The sequence below is a fragment of the Eucyclogobius newberryi genome, unplaced genomic scaffold, assembly GCF_026437365.1.
Source record: "Eucyclogobius newberryi isolate DKJ021-1_F unplaced genomic scaffold, fEucNew1.0.hap1 SCAF_8, whole genome shotgun sequence".
Lineage (NCBI taxonomy): Eukaryota > Metazoa > Chordata > Actinopteri > Gobiiformes > Gobiidae > Eucyclogobius > Eucyclogobius newberryi.
The window spans coordinates 14,183,081-14,208,576 of record NW_027316500.1 but is presented as its reverse complement, the minus strand read 5'-3'; the positions used below and the strand labels follow the sequence as shown (position 1 = coordinate 14,208,576).

The 25,496-nt window shown below is 44.6% G+C and overlaps 1 protein-coding gene across 1 annotated transcript in view; it reads right to left on the bottom strand.

Annotated features, from left to right (window-relative positions):
- Positions 1-25,496, bottom strand: part of eys (eyes shut homolog) — a 196,090-nt gene that overhangs the window by 141,852 nt on the left and 28,742 nt on the right. Inside the window, exons 5-9 of the mRNA XM_072437256.1 lie at positions 20,047-20,144; positions 18,046-18,160; positions 14,849-15,008; positions 7,809-7,913; positions 3,506-3,645 (exon numbers count right to left, since the gene is read on the bottom strand). Coding sequence (XP_072293357.1) covers positions 3,506-3,645; positions 7,809-7,913; positions 14,849-15,008; positions 18,046-18,160; positions 20,047-20,144 — 618 coding nt within the window. The remainder of the gene's footprint in view (positions 1-3,505; positions 3,646-7,808; positions 7,914-14,848; positions 15,009-18,045; positions 18,161-20,046; positions 20,145-25,496) is intronic.

Sequence of the window (25,496 nt, the reverse complement as noted above, 5' to 3'; positions counted from 1 at the left end):
AATACAAAAACAGACACATACAATAAAATTGCCTTGCCATTAAAAGGGATTATTATCATTATTATTAATAGTATTAAACTTCAGGTCAGGGAACAAGGAGGAGCTGAGGACTGTGCAGAAGGAGCTGAGGAGGAAGATCAGGCAGGCTGAGGCCGGCTACAAGAGGAGGATGGAGGAGCAGCTGCAGCAAAAGAACATTCAGGGAGTGTGGAGGAGCCTGAAAACCATCTCGGGCTTCAAAATCCCCCCTGCCCAGACAGAGGGGGATCTACAGTGGGTGAATGATTTAAATGCTCACTTCTTGAGGTTTGATCGGTCACCCGCCCCTCCCCCTGCACAGCTGCATGCTCCCTCTTCCACAGCTGGACAATGCCCTGCATCTGTTCCTCTTCGCTTATCTGCCCCGGATCATCAGCTCCCCACTTCGCCTGGACTCACCCATCCCCCCAGCACACGGTCCCCCTGCCAACCACTGACTGTCACAGCAGCACAGGTGAGGAGTGAGCTGAAGAGGATTAAAGTGAGGAAGGCAGCAGGACCTGATGGCATCAGCCCCAGGCTCCTTAAGTCCTGCGCAGATGAACTGTGTGGAGTTATGGAGCATGTCTTCAACATGAGCCTGAAGCTGAGGGTGGTACCACAGGTCTGGAAGACCTCCTGTCTGGTACCTGTGGCTAAGACACCGCGCCCCAAAGACCTCAACAGCTTCAGGCCAGTGGCTCTCACGTCCCACCTGATGAAGACACTGGAGCGGCTAGTCCTGGACCACCTCCGCTCCACCGTGAGCTCAGCCATGGACCCGCTGCAGTTTGCATATCGGTCTGGCATCGGAGTGGAGGACGCCGTCATCTCCCTGCTGCACCGCTCTCTCTCTCACCTGGAAAAGTCTGGCAGCTCTGTGAGGATTCTGTTCTTCGATCTTTCCAGCGCCTTCAACACCATCCAGCCGCTGCTCCTGAGGGACAAGCTGGAGACGGCTGGTGTGGAGTATGACCTGGCAGAGTGGATCCTGGACTACCTCACAGACCGACCCCAGTTTGTGAGAGCCCGGAACTGTGTGTCTGACACTCGGACCTGCAGTGTGGGGGCGCCCCAGGGCACTGTCCTCGCGCCCTTTCTCTTCACCCTTTACACTGCAGACTTCAGACATGACACAGACAGCTGTGTCCTGCAGAAGTTCTCTGACGACTCTGCCATCATCGGACTCATCACGGACGACGATGACGCGGAGTACAGAGGACTGGCGCAGGACTTTGTGGACTGGTGTCAGCGGAACCACCTCCTCATCAACGCGGGGAAGACCAAGGAGATGGTGGTGGATTTCCGCAGACGCCACCCCACTGCCCCCTCACCAGTGAACATCCAGGGACGGGACATTGAGAGAGTGGACTCATACAAGTACCTGGGTGTTCATCTGAACCACAAACTGGACTGGACTCATAACACAGACGCACTGTACAGGAAGAGCCAGAGTCGGCTCTACCTCCTGAGGAGACTCAGGTCTTTTGGAGTGACAGGGCCACTCCTGAAGACCTTCTACGACTCTGTGGTGGCATCAGCCCTCCTGTATGGTGTGGCCTGCTGGAGCAGCAGCATCACAGAGAGGGAGAGGAGGAGGCTGGACAAAGTCATCAAGAAGTCCAGCTCCGTCCTGGGCTGTGCTCTGGACTCTGTGCAGGAGGTGGGGGACAGGAGGGTCCTGGCTAGATTCACATCTATGCTGGACCATGAGTGTCACCCCCTGCAGGACACTCTCTCCGCTTTGGAGAGCAGCTTCAGTGAGAGACTGATCCACCCTCGATGTGTGAAGGAAAGGTTCCGTAGGTCTTTCCTTCCTGCTGCTGTCAGACTTTATAACAAAAACTGTTAGTACTGAACACTCGCAATACTGACCTAACCTAATACTGATGTGCAATTCTGTCATATGTGCAATTGCTGTTGGAATTCATGTGCAATTCATGTGCAATTACTATGAAATTCATGTGCAATCTATGTGCTGTCGTGACACATATTCATGTGCAATTACTGTCGTGATCACATGCAATGGTATTTATGTATTTATTTATTCATTTGTCTATGGGAGTTTTTATTTATTTATAGGAGATCTTCTACTGAAAGTGTTTTTCAGACTTCCTATAAGTGATCTGTTCTGTTCTTCTGTATCTACCTCTGTATCTACCTGCGTTGCACCAATGAAATTTCCCCATGTGGGACAATAAAGGAATATCTTATCTTATCTTATATATAATATATGTATATAGATAGATTATAGATATAGTTATAGATATAGTTTTTTTTTTTTTTTCAAAGAAATATACTAGCTTAGCTATTAACTAATTATTTTTCTAAAATAAGGAGCAGATATGTTTTAAAATGTGTAGAATTGGTTAGAACACATACTACCCTTCTTTGGGGACAAAAAAAAAATATGAAAATGTTTGATTTGGAAAGCTTATGTAGCACTATGTTTAGATATAGTTAGGCTATTGGCTACGATATGATTATTCTTTATCAGAGTAAAATTTGATTTTACGCTTCCTTTTTTATTTAGGGACTAAATTGTCTCTCTGAACCTGTCCGGTCATGTCATCATCTTGCTCCGCCTCCTCCTGTAATAGCAGCAGCAGTCTATCCTCCTCAGATGCTGTGTATGCTGTTCTCATTCTTAAAACCACTCACACTGAAGTTATTTTGAGTAAGTATGTCTAAACTGATCGTTTATGAGGAAAACTAGTAGTCAAATATTATTGTTGTCAAATAACTCTGTATTAGTTTTATATCTTTGACTTTTGACTATTTTTCTTCAGTGTTGTTGTTTTTGTGTTGCTTTTAATGGCGGTTGGCAGCTAACTGAAAAGGTGTGTATATATATATATATATATAACCTTAAATATAAAAAAAGAAAACCCTTGCTTTTATGAAATATATATATATTTCTAAATATTCATATAATTCTAGAAACACAGTTGCATCAATAATACACACAAATAAAATGTGAAGTCATTTTATTGGCCACCACAGGACATAGGATGTGGTTTGAACCCCTGTGGATGTGGTAGTACTAATATATACCGCTAGATGTCACTCTGGAGAAGTGTTTTGAACTGTTTGGTTAAAATACTGTGCTGTTTCACGAGGCTTCACTTTGCCCTTCACTATTTGAGCCTTGCCAAAGAAACATTTCCGTCAACTGCTGGAAGGTACAATAAAGTGCATCTATTCAGCCATCCATCTAATTTGATAATGGTAAGTTTTAGCACACCTGATGTAACAATAGTATTAGAATGCAGTTAATGGTTTAAATAGACAGGAAAGGATGGCAGACCACTGGCTGAGATTGATGGGTGAGCAGAAAGTACAAATGATAAATAAAAGCTTGCACTAATAGTCTATTGACAACATATTATCATGGAACCCATTATCACCACACGAGATATAGACTATTGCCTAAAAGAGCATTAATTTGCGACCTTCAATAGACGGACAATAGCAAGCAACACTGCACCTGTAGGCTTGGCGGACAAGTTATCCGGCACATATACTGAAGGCCATAAGGAAGATCCAAGCACTCAGTCTGTGGTGGACATGTGGTGTTTTGCAGCGAGCATGCATCTATGTCCACTTCGCAATTTTCCCCGTCAAAACCTGAAATGCACAGTTGTTTTTAGACAGTTGTATAAATGTTTAAGGCTATCACTTGGAAAACTCTAAACTCCATGTTAATCTAGAAAATTCTGTGCTCAAGTCTCTGACTCTTGAGATTTAGTAACAAGACAGACAGGAAAGCCAGGGCCTTCCTTCTTGTGAAATAGCATTACTATAGATCTACAGGCACATAGTAGCAGTTTATTCAGAGAATAGGGGATCTGTGATCAGGGATTATGGCAGGTTTGAACAGACATCTGAGGCACAAGGAGCTCAGGGTGACAAGCACCTGTAGGATACAAGATATCAGAGTAGAATTAGTGCGCAGGGCAGGTGCAGCTGTGGTATTACTTGATGGTGAGCCTTATGTTTCAAAGATTTAATTGTGCTTGGCATCTGTTAAAAAATTACAAATAACTTCTTGGCAGATAAAGCACATGTTAAATTGTTTCAGATGACCATAATCTCCATTTATTGGGGCTTGTAAGTAAGTATTATAAATAGTAAATTTGTAGAGAAATAACATAACACCTCCTATTTCTATTTTGTGGTTATGGGACCGCAACATTGTTTAAATTCTTTATTAGAATATTGCTGATTACACATCTACATCCCTCACAAGACCTTACAATATATGTAATTGTACAAAGCAACTGCTGTAGCTGTCATCTTTCAACAGGATGCTCGGTTCAAAGTTGGCCAGTTTCCCCATGTGGCAGAGGATTCTCCAGTTTTCTAGCCTAGTTCAAAGACATTCGGGTTAACTGAACTGGAAACTCTAAATTCCCTGTAGGAACAACTGTTCTTTTTTCAGACTGTGTATAAGCCTAGAGGTAGACTGGCAACCTGTCAAGGGCGTCTGGATGTCTGCCCCGGTCCAGGCTGAGGAAGACCCAAAACTCACTATAACACAGAAAGACTGATAAATATTTCTTCATGTTGACTTTATAGAAAATGCAAAAGCTTATATGTTTTAAAACAGCCATTAGTATAACATTCCTGGGATACTTTCCAAATGTCAAATTCAAAAGAGCAGATATAACTAGAAAATCTGCAATGGCTGAAGCCATTGCTGGAGTGTCTGCATCTCTCCCTCTCTCTCTCTCTCTCCCTCCCTCTCTCCCTCTACCCCTCTCCCTCTCTCCCTCCCTCTCTCCCTCTCTCTCTCTCTCTCTCTCTCTCTCTCTCTCTCTCGCTCGACTGGCTCCGTCCCAAAATTCTAAAGAATAAAGCCTAAAGAATAAAGCCTAAAGAATAAAGGCTAAAATAATTCCGCTGACACTCATAATGCCCAAATTCATTTTTAAATGGGGAAAAAGTACTAATACTTTTGAAGATTCTGCAAAAAGTACAAGTTGTTCAAATGTCAAAAGTAATAGCACACGTACTACTGCGAAAGCGATCGTAATGAGGTATAACATTTGAAATCGGTTGAAGCGTTAAGGAGTTGAAACTGGCTAAATGGAGTACTAATACTTTTGCAAATTCTTGCAAATTCTGTAAAAAGTACAAGTTTTTCAAATGTCAAAAGTGATAGCACACATACTACTGTGAAAGCGATCATAATGAGGTATAACATGTTGAAATCGGTTGAAGCGTTAAGGAGTTGAAACTGGCTAAATGGAAAATCATGAAAATATAATAATAAAAAATATGTGAAATACAAGAACATATAGTGCCTGCGTGACATCACGCAGACACTCAATTATTAAGATAATGTATCCTTATTCATTCAATATGATATTGCAGTTGCAAGAAAAAAAGAAAATTAGTATTTGGATATCCAAGTCTTCCAAATGGAAGAGGCTAAAGATTTAAGATAAAGTCAGTTTACTTTGGACTGGAGCTCCATGCAAGAGCTCACCTCGTTATCAATGATGATAAGAAGGATGAGGAATCAGGCCAGAACTACACGGAAGAACCTGGTCAATTACCTGAAGAGAGCTGGGACCACAGTTATTATTGGTAAAACAGTAGGCTGTCGTGGTTTAAAATCATGCATCGCACAGAAGGTTCCCCTGCTTAAGTCAGCACATGTCCAGGCCCGTCTGAAGTTTGCCAATGATCATCTGGATGATCCAGAGGAGCAAAGGAGAAAGTCATGAGGTCAAATGAGACCAAAATAGAACATTTTGGTGTAAACTCCTCTCCGTGTTCGGAGGAAGAAGGAGGATGAGTACCATCCCAAGAACACCATTCCTACTGTGAATCATGGGGGGAGAACATAATGCTTTGGGGTTGCTTTTCTGCACAGGGGACAGGACAATTGCACTGTATTAAGGAGAGAACGAATGGGGCTATGTATTGTGAGATTTTGGGCAACAACCTCCTTCCCACACAAGTCCTAGGAAGCCAGCTCAATGGACAAGAACAAGTCACGGGCAATAAACAGCTATGCCATGCCAGTGATCATAATAATAATGTGGCCAAAGAAGACATACAAACCACAGATGTTTAGACGCAAACGCTCCTCACCATGCATGGAGGGTTCCACCCCAAATCCAGAAACCTGAGACTGTACACTAACCGTAAGGAAGGAGGCCGGGGACGAATGACTTTGAGAGCCACTATCCAGGATGATACATCCAAGATCCACAAGCACATCAAGGACAAGGCCCTAACATATCACATGCTCAGTGAACGTCTCAGGCACAGAGGAAAGAAGAAGGCGTGGAATGTGAAGGCAAAAGTGGTGCCCGTGGTCATCGGAGCACTCGGGTGCGAGTGGCTACAGCAGATCCCTGGAAAAAATGCGGCCCTTGGGCTGAGCAAAATAATATGTCTGTTTGCCGTAACCCGATCGACCCAGTATAAAACTAGTCGACTGAAACACAAATATCAGCATTTTGTCAAAATGATGCCAAATTCTTTTATTTTACTAATATTTCGCCGACTCACCAACCGTACTTTCCAAAAGCGCTGTGTAGAATAATTTTATCGCGCTGGTGAATTTATTTTTCATCCCAAGGGATGAATAACACATTGCGCAACGCGTATGCGCTTACATTTTCAGTCCTCCATATGCTTCTGTATGAAACAGACCATGCAGGGGAAACCCATATTGCCTCTTACCTGTTAGTTTGCCTCTGTCAGCGCCACTGAACTGGCCACCACTCATGCCGTTCTGCGTCATGGTGTGGCTTCATGTTAAATTTGACCTGCGCTTTGCATTCTGGGACATAAACACGCCCAGCAGCGTCATCACAACAAACATGGCGGCGCCCGTGTCCCCCCGCATTGCTCGCCTTCGCTACCAAAATAAAGGATAACGGCGTACAAAAGGTCGATTGAAATATCTTAAAATCGAGAGATTTAGTCTCCTGATCGGGTTGATTGAGACGTTTTCTGTCATTGACTGTTGAAGCCTTACCCCTGGTAAAAAAAAAAAAATAAGAATTTACCTACCTACCGACCGACTCACTTGAAAAATGTTGGGTCGGGTTACAGCAAACATACAATTTATTTGGGGTAGCTTTGTGGAAAAAAAATTGGACACCCCTGCTATATAGTGAGGTTTTATGTGTTAATTGACAACATTATGATCATGATTGCTGTGCTTCCATTACATCATGTCTGAGACCCTCATCCACTGCGTCTCATTCTGTAGATTCCCAGTGAGGGCTCATAGAAGCGGGCAATGGATTTGCCAAACACATGGTCAAAGCAGTGCCAACAGCACAGAGCTCCTGGGAACCTCCATCCATGAATGTAAATTTAGACTCAGACGGTAAGGGACAATAAGCAATTACTGAAAATGTATATTAATGAGCGCTTCCTAGTCAAATATTTGTACAACTCCAAACTGGCAATGGATTCATGGTTTTCTTATGTCGTCAATCAATCTGTAAACTGACTCAACCTCTAGTGGGGCTTTATGATGAGGATCTCTCCCATTGCTGTATTGTCATGTTTTAATATTTGTGAATTTTAAAGATTAAATTGAAAGAAACAATTTGAAGCAAAATCCAGCAGTAGAATTTCACAAACCAAAGTACTCTTTGTGCCAGTCCCAAACCCATGTAAATAGAGATTATTCATCAATGCCAAAGTCAAACTAATCAGACAGGATGCACTTTGGCTTGCAGTGGAGTCCCCAGAAGGGAATTGCTGAAAGCCGAGAAGCTGCATATGCATGAAATAGTAAACATAGTACTCATACGTACCTATAGGACATTTGCATTTGTAGTGTCCCACCAAATCCGAACATGTGCCATTGTGTTGACAGGGACTTGAGTCGCACTCATTGATCTCCGCCTCACAGTGGGTTCCTGGGAAGAAGCATTAAAGATGTATTAAACAATTTGCATAGTGTTTTTGTTTTTGACTTTGTTCGGCTGGATTATTGAGTGTTTTCATCGTGATGTGCGCTAGCTCTGAGCTAGCCCCCGGCCCCCCCGCGCCCTCCGGCCGTCCTGACGTACAGTATGCCGCCGGTACACGTTTATATAAAAGAGGAACTTCATGAATGATCGGGACACGCACTGGAATCGCTTTAATTCAACTTGTTTTGACTTTGTTCGGCTGGATTGAGTGTTTTCGTGTCATCGCGATGTGTCTTGGCTCCGAGCCCCCCCGGCCCCCCTGCGCCCCCCCGGCCGGCGCCGTACCGCGTTTACACAAAGGAGGAACTAATGAAACTGCGGAGAACAGTCGTCTTACCCGGAGTTCGTCACGTTATTCCGGCGGACATCCTAAGATTTTTATAAGAGATCTTCTACTGAGAGTGTTTTTCAAACTTCCTATAAGTTATTTGTTCTTTTCTTCTGTATCTATCTCTGTATCTACCTGCGTTGCATCAATGGAATTTCCCCATGTGGGACAATAAAGGATTATCTTATCTTAGTGTGTTCATCTCCTCCTATTGCACAGAAGCCAAGATTGAGGTTTCCCTACATAACATCCAATCACAAAGTTTAATTACATTTGTATAGGGTAAATGGCACATGAAGTAGAGCACAAATAAGGCTCAAGGACCCAACGTTTGTAATGGAAATGGGTTTTGAGCTACAGCAGCATCAGCCCTTATGCTGCTGAGTTTGAGGAGTGGAAGTGTCTCCAGGAGCAGGTTATTAATTTAAAATGTCCTATCATCAATAACACAGCAGCAATGGCATGAAGAGAAAGTTCCTTCATGACAGCAGCAACCTCATGCTACAGCACAAACACTATGATTGATATCATCTGTGCACTGGATGCTACAAGTCATTACAAAAAAGAAAATCCTGAGCTCTGTAGCAGTAAAATGAACAAGTAAATCATGTTTATTCCAATTAGGCCAATAAATGTGAAAGAATCCATGTCTATGTTCAAAAAATCCTCTAAATACTTACAAATTAATTTCTTAATTAAAAATCATCATTGTGTTCTATAAATTGAGGATAATAAGTAATTTGTCATCAGGGCCGGCCCAGCCTATAAGCGAACTAAGCAGCCGCGTAGGGCCCCGAGGCGTTAATAGGGCCCCCAATCTGGCAACCCGTTTTATGCGAAGTGCAAGCGCAGCGTGCGCCACTAGTGTAGTAGCGCTGCTGGCGCGGCAGCGCACACAGCGGTAACATATAACGCACAAACCACATTTATTTGTAATGACAATCTGGCAACCAGGGCACCAGACCTGCGCTGATTGGTCAACTTCATTGTGCGCGAGCAGAACGAGAGCAAAACATAAGCACAACACAACGTGGTCCCTGCGTGGTCCTCATGTCCAGAGGAATATATCCCCCCGATGCCGAAAAACGAAAGAAGAAACTTCTTGACGATGTAAAGAAACTGCAAACTCAACAACACTCTCCAGGTATTGAACTTATCTTACAAAGAGACGGTTAATGCTGCTGTTTGAAACAACACGATTCTGTCACGTTAGTTCGCTCAGGCTGGAGGCGACGAGAGCTCTGCACCGCATAATAATATGTCTGAATGAAAGATAATAAGCTTAACATTTACACCAGCCCGGGAGTGTGAGCTGCAGGTGAGGCCGGTGAGGGGCCTCTATGCCCCGGGTCACTAAGAGGCGGAGATCCGGTCCGGACGAGCGCCGTCTCGTCCAGAACCTCTGACGTGAGACTTTGGAGTGAACAGTGTGCGGCCCCTGTCCCGGGCCCCTGTGCCGGGCCCCTGTGCAGCCTCAGTTAGAGATGAGCGGGTTTGAGTGTGAGATCAATCGTGACTCGTGATGTCTGTTTTACTTTGACTTCTTAACGTGGATTGAGAGGAACGTAAAGGTTTATGCGTGTAAGGTCCATCAGCCAATCACATCGCAGCATTGTTTCATGCAGGAGTCCAGTGTGTGATGTTCTGATCAGAACAAACATTTATATTGTAATTCACTTTTAATAGAGCAATAAAACATTTCAATTTATTCAAAAAGCATCATTAGACTATTTGTTATAAATTATAATAAATTGATAGTGAAAAATGACCAGACATATTAAAATTACATCTGTTATAGAATAATACTATATATTTTTATATAAAAGTGGCAAAGTTGCAGAAACACAGTCTCTTCACTATAGCGAGGTTTGGACCTTCACTTCTAGTTCTGTTCATTCTCTGGGAATAACATGTTTGCACTGTGTAGCTTTATGAGTGTTATCAAGCAATGCTTATGCCATTTGTTTAATTTAATATAACTTGTTTTGTCACTTTGGCAAGAAGGAACAGTTGGGAGCAGTAAAAGATAAATTATTAAGGATAACTATTACTTTTACATTTTCAGTTAAAATGAATAAATTTTACCATAATTATTTTTCATTGCCAATATTGTATTGAGTAATTAAGTACACTATTGTATTAATAACTGGCTTTAATCATTTTCTCCTGGCACAGTTTCATCACATCATCATTTTATAGCATTACAACCTCAACATTTTACTCTTACTTTAGCCGGCTGGAAAACATTAAAATGCACCAGAAGACCCAAAAAAGGTCTGAAAATTTCTGGGGGAGGGCCCCCAGACCCCCCTGTTTATTAATTTAAACTGCTAATGTGGCTGTCGACCCTTAACGCCCACAAATACGCCCAAAAACATATCTGGGACGTGTGTTATTTGTACAGGGAGTAGAGGTGATGTCAGCGGAACACCAAGTTGCATTGTGGGATTTAAGTTATCAATATTTGAGCTTGTGAGGTGTTGAGAATAAACTAACTGGCAAACGGATGCCCTGGAGTTTTGGTGCGCTTTGTTTGCGTTGAAGAAAGTTCCCATATGTGGATTGTTCACTGACAATGGCAATAAAACTGATTCTGATGACGTGGTGAGGGGCCCCCAAAAATGTTTTCGCTTAGGGCCCCCTGAAGGCTTGGGCCGGCCCTGTTTGTCATGCACATACATTTTCTGTCTGTTGAGGGTTAAGCCATGTAGGGCATCTGGAGTTACACCCTGTGCTATAGCAGTGTGCAAATCTCTTCACATTAGTCTGCCGTGACAGTGCTGTATGAAAGGAAGAGCAGTCTGAAACCCCCTGTTGTACAAGTACATGCACATAAACCCATGAAAATTAAATGGTCCAGCAACTCTAGTTTGATTAACACTGAGTTATGATCTATGATGGAGTACAGTGTTTTTTGTTTTTTTTTCAGGGCAAAGCCTGAGATTAAATTGGCCTTTCTATGCTGCATGGCTCAAAATTCCAAAGCAAAAATCCCAAGATGGCAGAAAATGATGAATTCTATCAGTCACTAAGACCTGCCACAGTAGGAGAGACAATTTTCAAGAGGTACCAGATTTGAGCTTTGAACAGAGGGAGAAAAACATGTTCTTGTAATGCTCTGTAAGGCCTTATCTGACTGACAGGGGAAGCAGTCGGGGCTTAAGATAGGGAGGACAGTATATGCTGAGATGAGAGCATGGAAATATGGACTGGCTCTTTAGGAATTGTAATTCTACATGTTTCGTATATGTTTATTTGGTATTACAATATTAATATGTGTGATTGAATAGGGCTTCTGAAGCCCCCTATGATGACAACACAAACAAGGCAGTTTACGTCGCCCGGATCGGCGTCACCGGGGCCCCATCCTGGAGCCAGGCCTGGGATGGGTGCTCCATGGCGAGCGCCTGGTGGCCGGGTCTTACCCCACGGGGCCCGGCCGGGCACAGCCCGAAAGAGCGACGTGGGGCCGCCCTCCCGTGGGCCCACCACCCGCAGGAGGATCCATAAGGGGCCGGTGCAGAGAGATCTGGGCGGCAGTCGACGGCAGGGGCCTCGGCGACCAGATCTCCAGACACAGAGACTAACTCTGGGGACAGAAAATGTCACCTCGCTGGGGGGGAAAGAGCCTGAGCTTGTGCGGGAGGTTGAGCGATACCGACTAGATATAGTCGGCCTCACCTCCACGCACAGTTTGGGCTCTGGAACCCATCTCCTCGAGAGGGGCTGGACGCTCCACTTCTCTGGTGTTGCCCGCGGGGAGAGGCGGCGGGCTGGTGTGGGCTTGCTGATAGCCCCTCTGCTCAGCCGCCACGTGTTGGAGTTTACCCCGGTGAACGAGAGGGTCGCGTCCCTCCGCCTTTGGGTGGGGGACAGGTCTCTCACTGTTGTGGCGGCCTACGGGCCGAACAGCAGTGCAGAGTACCCGGCCTTCTTGGAGTCCTTGGGAGGGGTACTGGACAGTGCACCGACCGGGGACTCCGTTGTTCTACTGGGGGACTTCAACGCCCACGTGGGCAATGACAGTGACACCTGGAGAGGGGTGATCGGGAAGAACGGCTTCCCCGATCTGAACCCGAGCGGTGTTCAGTTATTGGAATTCTGTGCTAGCCACGGATTGTCCATAACGAACACCATGTTCAAGCACAAGGGTGTCCATCAGTGCACATGGCACCAGGACACCCTAGGCCGGAGGTCAATGATCGACTTTGTTGTCGTGTCATCTGACCTCCGGCCGCGTGTCTTGGGACACTCGGGTGAAGAGAGGGGCAGAGTTGTCAACCGATCACCACCTGGTGGTGAGTTGGATCCGCTGGCGGAGGAGGAAGCCGGACAGACTTGGCAGACCCAAGCGCATTGTGAGGGTCTGTTGGGAACGCCTAGTGGAGCCCTCTGTCAGTAGGGTATTCAACTCGCACCTCCGGGAGAGCTTCTCCCATGTCCCGGGGGAGGCTGGTGACATTGAGTCCGAGTGGACCATGTTCTCCGCCTCCATTGTTGATGCGGCTGCTCGGAGCTGTGGTCGCAAGGTCTCCGGTGCCTGTCGTGGCGGCAACCCCCGAACCCGGTGGTGGACACCGGAAGTAAGGGATGCCGTCAGACTGAAGAAGGAGGCCTATCAGGCCACTCTGGCTTGTAGGTCTCCGGAGGTCATCGACGGGTATCGGCAGGCCAAGCGAGCCGCGGCTCGTGCTGTCGCAGAGGCAAAAACCCGGGCCTGGGAGGAGTTCGGGGAGGCCATGGAGGAGGACTATCGGTCGGCACCAAAGAAATTCTGGCAAACCGTCCGGCGCCTCAGGAGGGGGAAGCAGTGTCTCACCAACACTGTTTACGGTGCGGGTGGAGGCCTGCTGACCTCGACTGGGGATGTCGTCGGACGGTGGAAGGAATACTTTGAGGATCTCCTTAATCCCTCAGTCACGTCTTCCGAAGAGGAAGTAGAGACCGGGGACTCGGAGGCTGGCTCATCCATCACCCAAGCTGAAGTCACTGAGGTTGTTCGCAAACTCCTCGGTGGCAGGGCTCCGGGGGTGGATGAGATCCGCCCTGAGTACCTAAAGTATCTGGATGTTGTAGGACTGTCTTGGTTGACACGTCTCTGCAACATCGCGTGGCGGTCGGGGACCGTGCCTCTGGACTGGCAGACCGGGGTGGTGGGCCCTCTGTTCAAGAAGGGGGACCGGAGGGTGTGTTCCAACTACAGAGGGATCACACTCCTCAGCCTCCCGGGTAAGGTCTATTCCAAGGTACTGGAGAGGAGAATCCGACCGATAGTCGAACCACGGATTCAGGAGGAGCAGAGTGGTTTTCGTCCCGGTCGTGGAACACTGGACCAGCTCTATACCCTCCATCGGGTGCTCGAGGGTTCATGAGAGTTTGCCCAACCAGTCCACATGTGCTTTGTGGATCTGGAGAAGGCTTTCGACCGTGTCCCTCGGGGTGTCCTTTGGGGGGTGCTCCGGGAGTACGGGGTCCGGGGCCCTTTGCTCAGGGCTGTCCGGTCCCTGTATGACCGGAGCAGGAGCTGTGTTCGCATTGCCGGCAGTAAGTCAGACCTGTTCCCAGTGCATGTTGGACTCCGCCAGGGCTGCCCTTTGTCACCGGTTCTGTTCATAATTTTTATGGACAGAATTTCTAGGCGCAGTCAGGGGTCGGAGGGTGTCCGGTTTGGGGACCACAGGATCTCATCTCTGCTGTTTGCAGACGATGTTGTCCTCGACCGGAAAAAGGTGGCTTGCCCTCTCCAGGTGGGTGGGGAGTCCTTGCCCCAAGTGGAGGAGTTCAAGTATCTCGGGGTCTTGTTCACGAGTGAGGGAAGGATGGAGCGTGAGATCGACAGGCGGATCGGTGCAGCGGCTGCAGTGATGCAGTCGCTGCATCGGACCGTTGTGGTGAAGACGGAGCTGAGCTGAAAGGCAAAGCTCTCTATTTACCGGTCGGTCTACGTTCCTACCCTCACCTATGGTCATGAGCTTTGGGTAGTGACCGAAAGAACAAGATCGCGGATACAAGCGGTCGAAATGAGTTTCCTCCGCCGTGTGGCTGGGCGCTCCCTTAGAGATAAGGTGAGGAGCTCGGCCACACGGGGGGAGCTCGGAGTAGAGCCGCTGCTCCTCCACGTCGAGAGGAGCCAGCTGAGGTGGCTCGGGCATCTGCTCCGGATGCCTCCTGGGCGCCTCCCTCGGGAGGTGTTTCAGGCATGTCCCACCGGGAAGAGGCCCCGGGGAAGACCCAGGACACGCTGGAGAGACTATGTCTCTCGGCTGGCCTGGGAACGCCTCGGGATCCCCTCGGAGGAGTTAGAGGAAGTGTCTGGGGAGAAAGAGGTCTGGGAGTCCCTGCTCAGACGGCTGCCCCCGCGACCCGGCCCCGGATAAAGCGGCAGAAGATGGATGGATGGATGGATGTGATTGAATAGGAAGTATTTTCATGTATGGGTGTACAACTGTATTTATCACTTTTACCATAATATTTTGAATCCCATCAACTGAAACTTATCAATTTACTTTGTAGAAATACAATAAAGACATGTAAAAAGTAATATTTTTCTCACCAGTGAAACCATGGAAGCATTTGCAGACAAACTGCGGAGGAGATGATGGCTGATTTGTTGTGATGCAAGTGGCACCGTTCACACAGCGGTTTGCATTTATCAGACAAGCATCTGCTGCATATTGACAAAACTCTCCAGTCCATCCAGGGGCACAGACACACTGCATGAAAACAACAAAGAAAGCAGGGATAAAATCATCTTTGTGAACTCTATGCAAGGGTTGTCAATACAAAATACAGATACTAAAAACTAGCATCAATATATATATATATATATATATATATATATATATATATATATATATATATATATATATATATATAAAGAAAACACACATACAACAAAATATATCTAATTAGTTAAGTATAATCTTGATTTCTAACAGAACTAGTATAAATTACATGTTAATATTAAAGAAAGTACTATGATTTTGTGTTGAAACTAAACCAGGCAAGTCCAAACTAAGGCCCGGGGGACAAATGCAGCCCTCTGACCAATTTTTGTTGGCCCTCCCACTTCCTGCTAAGTTGGTCCAAACAACAAAAAGTACTGGTACTTTTGACTATAAACTTTGAAAACAAGCATTTTGATGTTATACCAACCTAATATTAATGTTACAAGTCTTATTAAAGGTGTGGAGGCTCAACAAAACTATGTCAAATGCAAAATTTCGAATGATTCACTTCATTCGACCAATTCGACATTGTCGGGTTGTTTGTGGCCCCTCTGCTCCGTACAAGTTTCAAAATGCGGCCTTGAAAAAAAGTGAAAAAGTAAACTGTTAATTTCTCATTGTTGCATCAACATCGGTATTGAATATTGAGCCTTTTCCTTAGTATCAAAATAAATATTGAAGTTATAGTAGTATGACAACACTATCCCGTGTACTACTTTGATAAAAACACATTTTTGTTATCCTTTGTGCTAAACCCAAGCTTGAACAAAAGCGTTATGCAAGATCAACACATAAGAACCTCAAAAGAGACATATTATGCTAAGTCAGCTGTTTGAGCTTTAACCTTGTTACAACAGTGTTTCCTCATCATTAGTGTACTCAAAGTTGTATTTTGATTGATTCATGTATGTTTGAACACCTCTAGTCCCTGAACATCCTTTGGTATGTTTATCAGTAGAAGTTATGAACTCTCCAAATAATGTCACCTGTCGCGCATGTTTGTTTAGTCAATCCACATGGTCCACGGGCCCTACGACCGTCCCATTCAACCGAAATTGTGAGATGACCACATTGAGATAGTCTCAAGAGGATGCTCTAGTGAGAAACTAATGTTTCTTGTCAAAACCTGTAATTGTCAATTGCCTGTGTCTTAGACCTGCTGTCTGAATGACAGAAGCAGTACACGTGCTTTCATCTCAGTGAGAATCTCACGTCTTCTGTGATTGGCCGAAACCTCATGCGGGTTTGTTTTGTTTCCTTCTTCCGGGCAGTGCTTAGGCGCGTTGCTAGAGCCAAATCTCTTGATCATTTGCTGCGCCGCGTCTTGCCGCAAAAAAGCTTTTCCAACTTTTCTGCACCAGCCGCGTTGGCGACGGCGACGTCCCGCTCCGCGCGCGGGCCACGGCGCGCCGTGCTCCCCCGCACGCACCCGCCATGCACCCGCCGTGCTCCCCATACGCACCCATCGTGCTCCCCCGCACGCACTTGCGCACCCACCCGCACCCGCACCTTCATGAGCTTGACATATCACAATAATTCTGTTTTTGGAGGCATAAGTATAATATAATAAAATATATATTCAAACGTATGTATATTATGTATAATTTATTTATTATATTAAAATGTGTGGAGAAAAGACAATATATTATGATCAAATAAATAATTAGTGATAGTGATAATTTAGGCCGATACCATACCGATGTTATTATGAACCGATTATTTTTTTTATACATTGTTTTGTTATTTTAAACACTTGTATTTACAATAAATTAAAATAAATAATTATACAGGTTGTTCCTCCTATAATAATCTATTTTACAATGTCTAGAACCAGAGAGAACACATGAAAGTCTGATAGGGCTATAATATATTCAACACATGTTTTGGTAAGCTATGATTATTCTTTATTAGAGTAAAATTAGCCTTCACACTGTTTTATTTAGATTATTTCTCAGATTTTAGTGTATCTCTGAACCTCTCCAGTCCATGTGTCGTCATCTTGCTCCGCCTACTCCAGTAACAGCAGCATCGACAGTCGCTTCTCCTCAGACTGTGTGTGATCACGCAGAGTCTAAACTGATCGTTTAGGAGTCAAATAATGTCTGAATTTGTTGCTCTTATATTTAATGATATGTTCTGTCTAAAACTAGAGTTCTAGAGTTTTAAAATCTGTAACTTTGTCATGTCTGGGTCTTTTGACTAAGAATAAAGACTGGATTCAAGTTTACAGTCTGTAATCTTAGAATAGAGCGGCCTCTGCCTACAAAGCTGTCATTTTCTCCCTGTTTCTGAAGGGACTGCAGAGTTAACTCTTTCACTAACATGGCTTGACATCATGGACTGATATTGGTGGTTTTGGACTGAAACCGGTGGTTTTGGACTGAAAACTCAATTACCTGAATATTGCTCGATAGATCGGTGCACCCCTAAGGTGAATTGACCTTTTCTCGAAGTATAAATGGTCTCCTGCTCACGCAAACAAGATGTAAGATCCTGTAAGCCCTGAATTCCCTGTATGAGAGGTCTGCTGAAGAGGAGAACATTCAAAGAGCTGATAAATCAAAGAGCTCATTGAAGAACGTGTGTGAAAGGTCTGTGAAGGATCCCCAGAAGAACATTGCTCGAGTGGAGGGACGTCACGACACCAGGAAGAAGCTGGAGGAGGAAAATCTCTTACAGCAGCATTCATAGCATGAATCTTAACAAAATGATAATTGATTCAATGGAGACGGCGCAGAGATCCAAGCAAAAGAACCTTCAGATTGATGCAGAAGGCAGACTAGATTCATTCTGAGACTCAGCCTTGTATCATCAACAGAAACATTTTGGTTAAAAGTCGCCATGAGCGTAGCGGTGTAGTTTGCATTGATTTTTGAATAGTGATGTGGCGATGAAAGGTTAAAAATAAACTCATTTTGTAGAGTTTTTTTTTTTTTAATTTGCAGCATTATAGAGTGCTGCGCCGGTCATATTTTGTCTGGACCTCACTATTTCATTATGGCTCAAACATTGAATTACTTACCTGATATGAACCAATTACGCTCAAGCACAATCCCTCATTTAGGCAGCTGATATTGAGCAGCCTGCAGTAGTCAATTATTTCTTCACAATTCTTCCCGGAAAATCCTTTCAGACATCTGTTGAGAGGAAAAGTCAGTGTTGTCAAAATTAATTCATCTCAGGCCAGCCGACCTAACAAGCAGTTTTGATTTGTTTACTAGATAAACTGGGACATAATGTTATTTTCTTTATGACCTCTTTAGGAAGTAGGGCCACGTGTGCCCATTACAGTCTGACTTCAGCTGCTAAATTGATAGCTACAGAGCTGAGTAATTGTTGTTTATGAAGCATGTGTGTCTGGTTTACTGTAAAGGCTTACCTGATTTACTTTGTCTATGCGGTAAGCATACTAAACATGATTATTATTGAAGCTTTTATAAATAAATATGAACACAAACTCAGTATCCTAGTTTGGAAATGCTCTCAACTGAGCATTTCACTCAATGCCACAAACATCAATAATATTAATTTGTGTCTTGACAAAATTAGGGTGGCAGTTGGTTCATTAATGATCCTAACTTACAATGAATAATATTCACACAAATAATATCTTGATATATTAATATATTGTTCTATCCCATTATTGACCATTGAATTACTTACTTAGGCCACAGTTATTTTATTACTTGGTTTACGGATTTTTAAATGAAACATATTGAACAGGCGGCGAAATATAGGCGAGTGTAACAGTAGATTTAGCATGTTTTGCATTGGTAGAATTGACGCTTCTAAGTGTGCAGCCTTAGTCACGGCAAAACGCTTGAGAAAATGTGGTAAACGGGTTAAAAATGTGTATTTGCGATATAAAGGAGTTAGTGCTGCGCGTAGCAGACACGGAAACGGGCGCGCATGTCTTCTCATGCTCTTCCGGGGCCGCGCACAGGGACGGACCACAGTCACAGACTCCCGCAGGATTTTGACGAAAAATTGCTTCACGCGCTCTTATCTTTTGACTTAACATCGCTTTTTATATTTCATTTAAAGCTATTTTGCGTTGTCGGCGGTACTTTATAAAAAAAAAAAAGATAATCATTTATTTTATTGATATTGTAGAAATCAATCATCTAAGTGCGGCGGATCCGTAAACCAAGTAATACAATAACTGTGGCCTTACTTGCTTTTTAATTAACAAGAAATTATGAAAACTCCTTTCAGCATCTGGCCAACATAATATATTATTTGTGTGGATTTTGATTCTGATATAAATGCTGGAGCTGGTTTAAGCAGGAAGTGTGGTATGTCTGTGTGTGATACTAATCAGGCATCAAAGGCACACTTTGATCTGCTCCCTGCAGCATTACGGCCGTAAAGGCAGCAAATAGTTAAAACTAATGCACACTTGTAGGCTTAAATATTGTGTAGTTATTACTTTAATTCATCAAATAATTATCTCATAATTCACCTCTAGGATGTCACTAAGGCAATATCCAAGAATGGGTGAATGTAGTTACGGAGATGCCAAATCTTGCCCGCTGTGTGTGTATTAGCTTCCTGTTATATGCAAAATGTTAAGGACTTTTTACATTAAAAAATATATATAATATTTTGTTCTTGTTTAATTGTTAATTGCTATGACAACGGTCTTAATTTATCATTATTCTGAAACCCATGGATAGTCCACTCCAGTTCTATTACAATTGCAGGTTTCAACATAATGAGAATAAATCACTATGTGAAGCTTCACTGAGTGACTGCTTTTTCTGCCTTGAACCTGTATCAGAGTTTAGACCAGGTCAGTGTCTAAATTAGCTATAAAACACAGATCCACCTTTCAATCTGTTTCAATGTTTTCAGTTCTGCTCATTTTGTTCAATCGCAAAGCTCTGCACAGTACAACTTTGATTTGGAATTTACTAAACCAGCCTGGAGATTAAAAAAATAAATCAGTGTTTGTTATCTCAGAAAAGATCATTATGCAGTGCGTTCTCTTATTCCAAATCTGTAAACTGTCCCTTGTTTTTACCTGCAGATGTAGCCACTTCCGTTGGACACACAAGTGGCATTGTTGAGACACGGTGAAGGGCTGCAGAGGTCGAGTCGATGGCTGCTGCACTGAGAAGTCTGAGGAAAATTTGTCAGTTCTATTTTTCTTACGTCGTTTGGTGTTTCACTATGGGAATCACTTTGGGTGTGACCAACCATGGATCTGTTCCTAACAGACAGGATGACTGTATCTTGGGCTCCGACCCCTCTTATCATACAGTTGTCCTCTTAATACCCCATCATTCTCGCTTTCTTTCCCATGAAGACCACAACATTGAAACTCCTTCAGCGTTTTGGGCCAGACAGCTAGTTTCTGTTAAACTTTTCATAGACGAACCGTATCGGATATCATTGACGAGCGCAGTTGCTGGCTTGGGTCTCACGCCGGGTTAGTTCTCACAAACTTCTTACACTATTATTAGGACAGTTAGGACTACCGCAGTGGTTATGTCATCTAGTGTTGTTTTCCAGGCAAGTAGCACTTGATAAGCTACTACAAACTAGCTTTAAGGATTAAGTTGCTAATCAGTGTTATTAGGGTTAACGTGTCAAGGCAGCCCTTTTTTTGACCAGTTAACATGAATTTGTTAACGGGTCAGACGCAGTGTGTGGTTTTGCTAACGTGTTACGACAAGCAGCCTCCACCAGGGCTGACCAGTCTGGCTTGAACTCCGAGCGTTGGTTCATACAGTCTAACTACTATGCATTTACACTGGTTCTTCTCTCCTCTCAGGCATGTCAGCTCCCGCTCCCACCATGTTTGGGCAAAGACCTTCATCCGATGTGCATTTTCATTATCTCAACCACCTCCCAAGCAGCTCATTCCTGCTGTTCCTGCGTGTATGAAGGAGATGAGGTGGTTCTGGGCTAACCAGCTGAAGGGCAAGCTCCCAGTTCAAGGATACTCTAAACTGGAAGTACATGGGATGAAAGAGTTGAGGTTGGCTGAACACCCAGCAGTGGAGCCCTCTATGGCCACCTCCACCCTAACCGCCGTGCCGTCTCAGCCTCAAGTAATGTTCCCCTTACCAGTAAAATGGAGAGGGTACCATACTCAGTTTTTCAACGCACTTACAATTATGCGGCAAAGTCTGCACGTGTGCTGAATACTGTGACTTTGCTGTTTGCTTACCAGGGTGAGATATTTGAGGAAATGGGCCAACAACTGGACATGGTTACACCCAACCCGGTCCTCTGGGAGGAAATCTGTGCGGTGAATGACCTCCTACTACACTCCGCGCATGGAGCTGATCAGGGCTGCGGCTGAGTGATGGGACTCGCAGTTAAGGGGGTCTGTGGCTTAACCACTCAGGTCTGGACACACAGAAGGCAGAGGTCATGGATGCGGCTTATGACCCCACCACAAATGAATGAAACTAGCACTCTCCGTAAACAAGAGGGTGAAGCCTTCAATGTATGCCTACCTCGTAAACAGCCTTCTCATCCAGTACAAGCCCACAAAGGAGCTCCCACTGGAACCTACTGGGGCCAGGGTGTTCAGAGCAGGCACCGGGCCAGAGAAGACAGCAGAAGCAGCAGTGGTCAGGCAATCCCAAACCATGGAGCAAACACTCATATGCAGCAGCAATGGCAAAAAAAATTCTCCTCAGACCCTGGGGGTGGCAAAAAGAAGTGCACAACCTAGCAGTCCTGCCTTTTCACTGCCCCCCTCCATCTAAAAAGAGGAAAATTAAGTTGAGCCCAGACTAAGTTCAGTGGCCCTGGTCAGTTTGACAGGCGTTTGCTCTCCCCTCGCATGGTGCAAGGGATGAGCCATGGGTCACAGAGTCACAAAGCACTCAAAGTCACAAAGCAAAATAAAGTTTTCACACTCGCTTCCAAGCTACGGGCTTAGGGCGCAAAAATTTGACAAAAAAGAAAACATTAAATTAAAATTGAATACTCCCCAATTCTTGCCACAAGAGGGAGCTTACGCTTAGTCTTTGGCAAAGGCCTCGACTCCTTCCAGAGGATTGACATCACTGGGGATGTCTGTGGGCGCACTTGCTGTCTGGACAGAGCAGTGGCGCGCATGCGCAGTGTACCCATGGATTCTCTCCACTAATCAACACGGTTACAGACTACAGTTCGCAATAAAACCCTCTACTTTCAACGGGGTGTTGACCTCTGTGGCCAAAAGAGATGCAGCTCTCATCTTAGAGGACGAGATCACATCCCTGCTGAACAAACAAGCTATATGCATTGTTCCAGACAGCGACTGCCAACAAGGTTTTTACTAAAAAAAGGTTTGCTATTTCCTGGTTCTTAAGAACGGTACTGTGTCCTATTCTGGACCTCCGTGTTTTAAACAAACATTTGAGGAAATACAAATTCCGAATGTTGACACACAAGGTGCTCTGTCACTCAATACCCGAGGATTGGTTCACCACAATCGATCTTTCAGATGCGTATTTACACATTTACGTGCACCCAGAACACAGGAAATTTCTCAGTTTTGCATACAGGGAGTGTATGGAGGCAGCACTAGCTCCGCTGCGAGCCAACAGGATCAGAATATTCTCTTACAGAGACGATTACCTGGTGTGTTCCAACTCACAGGAACGTGCAGTGAGTGCTCTGGGTTTTAGAATAAACCATGCAAAGGGCCGGTTAGAGCTATTCTATCGGGGGGCAACGGTGATGTTCAAGACGTGCCTCCACTTTGCTGGTCTCATGGCGTCAGTAATCTCTGTCGTTCATCTGGGTCTATTGATGATGAGAGATTTTCAACGCTCGATTGCAGCATTGCACAACATCTCCACCACAGGATGTAGGTGGATTCAGCGTGTCTTGGCGCTCCGCCAGTACCCACACCTTGGCTGCAGGGGTCCCGCGGTGTCAAAGAGAGTGACACTAACAACAGATGCCTAATTATCGGGGTGGGGGGTACACAGGGCCCAGCTTTAGCCCAAATGCACATCAATGTGCTGGAACTTAGAGCAGTGTTTCTGGACCTGAAACACTTTCTGCAGTTTATCCAGGGCCAACATGTTCTTGTAAAAATGGACAATGTGACGGTTGTTGCATACATCAATCGCCAGGGGGCACACGCTCACTGAAACTGCACAAATTGGCTCAGAGGATGATTTTGAGGAGCAGTACCAGACTTCTGTGTCTCCGAGCAACTCATGTTCCAGGACCCCTCAACAGAGGAGCCGATCTACTGTCTCGGGGGAACCCTCTATATGGTGATGGAGTTGCTGTGGCAGAAATACAGTCAAATGCAAAGTGTCCGCTTTTCTTTACCCTCTATGCGTTTCCACCAAAAAAATCTAATCTCACCCACCCTAGCTCGAGTGAGCAGGGACTATTGCACCTCTTGATTGCCCCATGCTGCCTGTCTAAGCCATGGATGGCAGAGATACAGCTACAGCTTCTGTGGGACGAGCCATGGCCCCTTCCCCTGAGAAGGAACTTATTATCTCAGGCAGGCAGAGAGATTTACCACCCCCACCCGGACCGAGTGGTACTTTGGGCCTGGCCCATGATAGGTGGAATCTGAATGCTGCCGGTCTCCCTGCACACGTTATTGATACTATTCAGTGTGCTAGGGCTACTTCCACTCACTCTTACAATTGTAAGTGCTGCGTGTTTGAGGAGTGGTGTGAGGCCAAACAGATCATTTCTTTTCAATATTGTGTGTCTGATGTTTTGTGCTGTTTGCAACAATTGGTAGACAAGCATAAAACTTTCTCTACTATCAAGGTCTATTTGGCTACCATTTCGGCCTGCCATGTGGGTTTTGGAGATAAAACAATGGGTCAGCACCCCCTGATCTGTCGTTTTATGAAGGGTATACACAAATTCTAGTAGTCAAACCCTTGGTCCCCCTGTGGAATTTGTCGATTGTGCTGGATGCTCTTTGCCATCACCCTTTTGAGCCTTTGAAGACTGTAACCTTGATATATGCTATATATAGTTTAGCTCCTTGCTTTGGCATCAGCAAAATGTGTGAGTGAATTCCAGGCCTTATCTGTGAACCCAGCATGCACGCAGTTTTCTCCTCCTGGGTTGTCTAAGATGCGTTTGTGCCCCAACCCAGCCTTTATGCCAAAGGTGGATTCGGCCTATAGCTGCGCCGCTTTAGAGCTTGTAGCTTTTCATCCCCCTCCTTTCACCTCCTCTGAGGAACAATGGCTTCACTCCTTATTATTACAAGTATACGTTGAAAGGACAGCTAACCTTAGAAAGGCTGACCAGTTGTTCGTGTCCTGGGTTTCCTCCCATATGGGCAAGCCGGTGTTCAGTCAGAGACTTTCTCACTGGATTGTTGAAGCTATATCGCATGGCACCCCCGCAGGGATTACTGGCACACTCCACCAGGGGTGTAGCTACTTTCTGGGCCCTGTTTCGGGGTATTTCTGTACAGGACATGTGTGCTGCGGCCAATTGGGCTTTGCCGCATACCTTTGTACGGTTCTATAGACTGGATGTCCCTGGCCTGTCATTGGCTCAGGTGGTCCTGGAACCGAAAGCATCTGCCTCTGTTTGAAGTCACGGTCTGAGACAGCGGTGAACTTCTGCTTGAGAAGCTTGATTTGCAATCCGGGTGTAGGCCATATCTCCCATAGTGAAACACCAAACGACGTTAGAAAAAGTAACCCCGGTTCTTTGATAACAGAGAGAGGTGTTTCACCTTCATTACCCTTCTTTCAAAGCGGTGAAGAAATCGCTTGAATTATGGGGTATTAAGGGGACAACTGTATAATAAGAGGGGGCGGAGCCTGAGATACAGTCATCCTGTCTGATATGAACAGACGTGGTGCCATTGGAGCTTCCATGGTTGCTCTTGCTCAAGGCGATTCCCATAGTAACACCTAACACCTCACTCTGTTATCAAAGAACCGGGGGTACGTTAAGTAACATTTGGTATTATGTCATATTATATATTTAAAAAGTATCAATTATACAATTAATATCATGAAGATGAATTGTTGTTCACCAACTGTAACCAATGCAACCCAGTGATTCAGATTATTGTTGATATGATAATTAGAAAGTTTGTGCCTTTTTAACTTCATATATAACATCATATACACAAATACAAAAGCATCACATTTGTATGTTTGAAATGCAATTGATACTGTATCACGTTTTTGTAATTTGAGAAAAGTGTATAGTTAAAAATACATTTATTATGCTTCAGTTGTGTTAATTATCATTCTTACATATCAACCTGTTCATAAAAGCATTTAAGTTAAGATACAAAAAACTTCACCTTCTCTATTTAATTAATCAAAACACATAGTATTTAAGCAGATTTAAGATTCCTGGCTTAAAGAGCAATTATTTCTTGTGCATTCATGTAAGCTTTTGCATTACAGTGAAGAATGTGCTGCTTGGACACTCAAAAGGTCAACATAAGACAATTACACCATTATTGAAGCCTTTTGAATGCCAAAGCTTTTGTGAAATGTATGACCACAATAA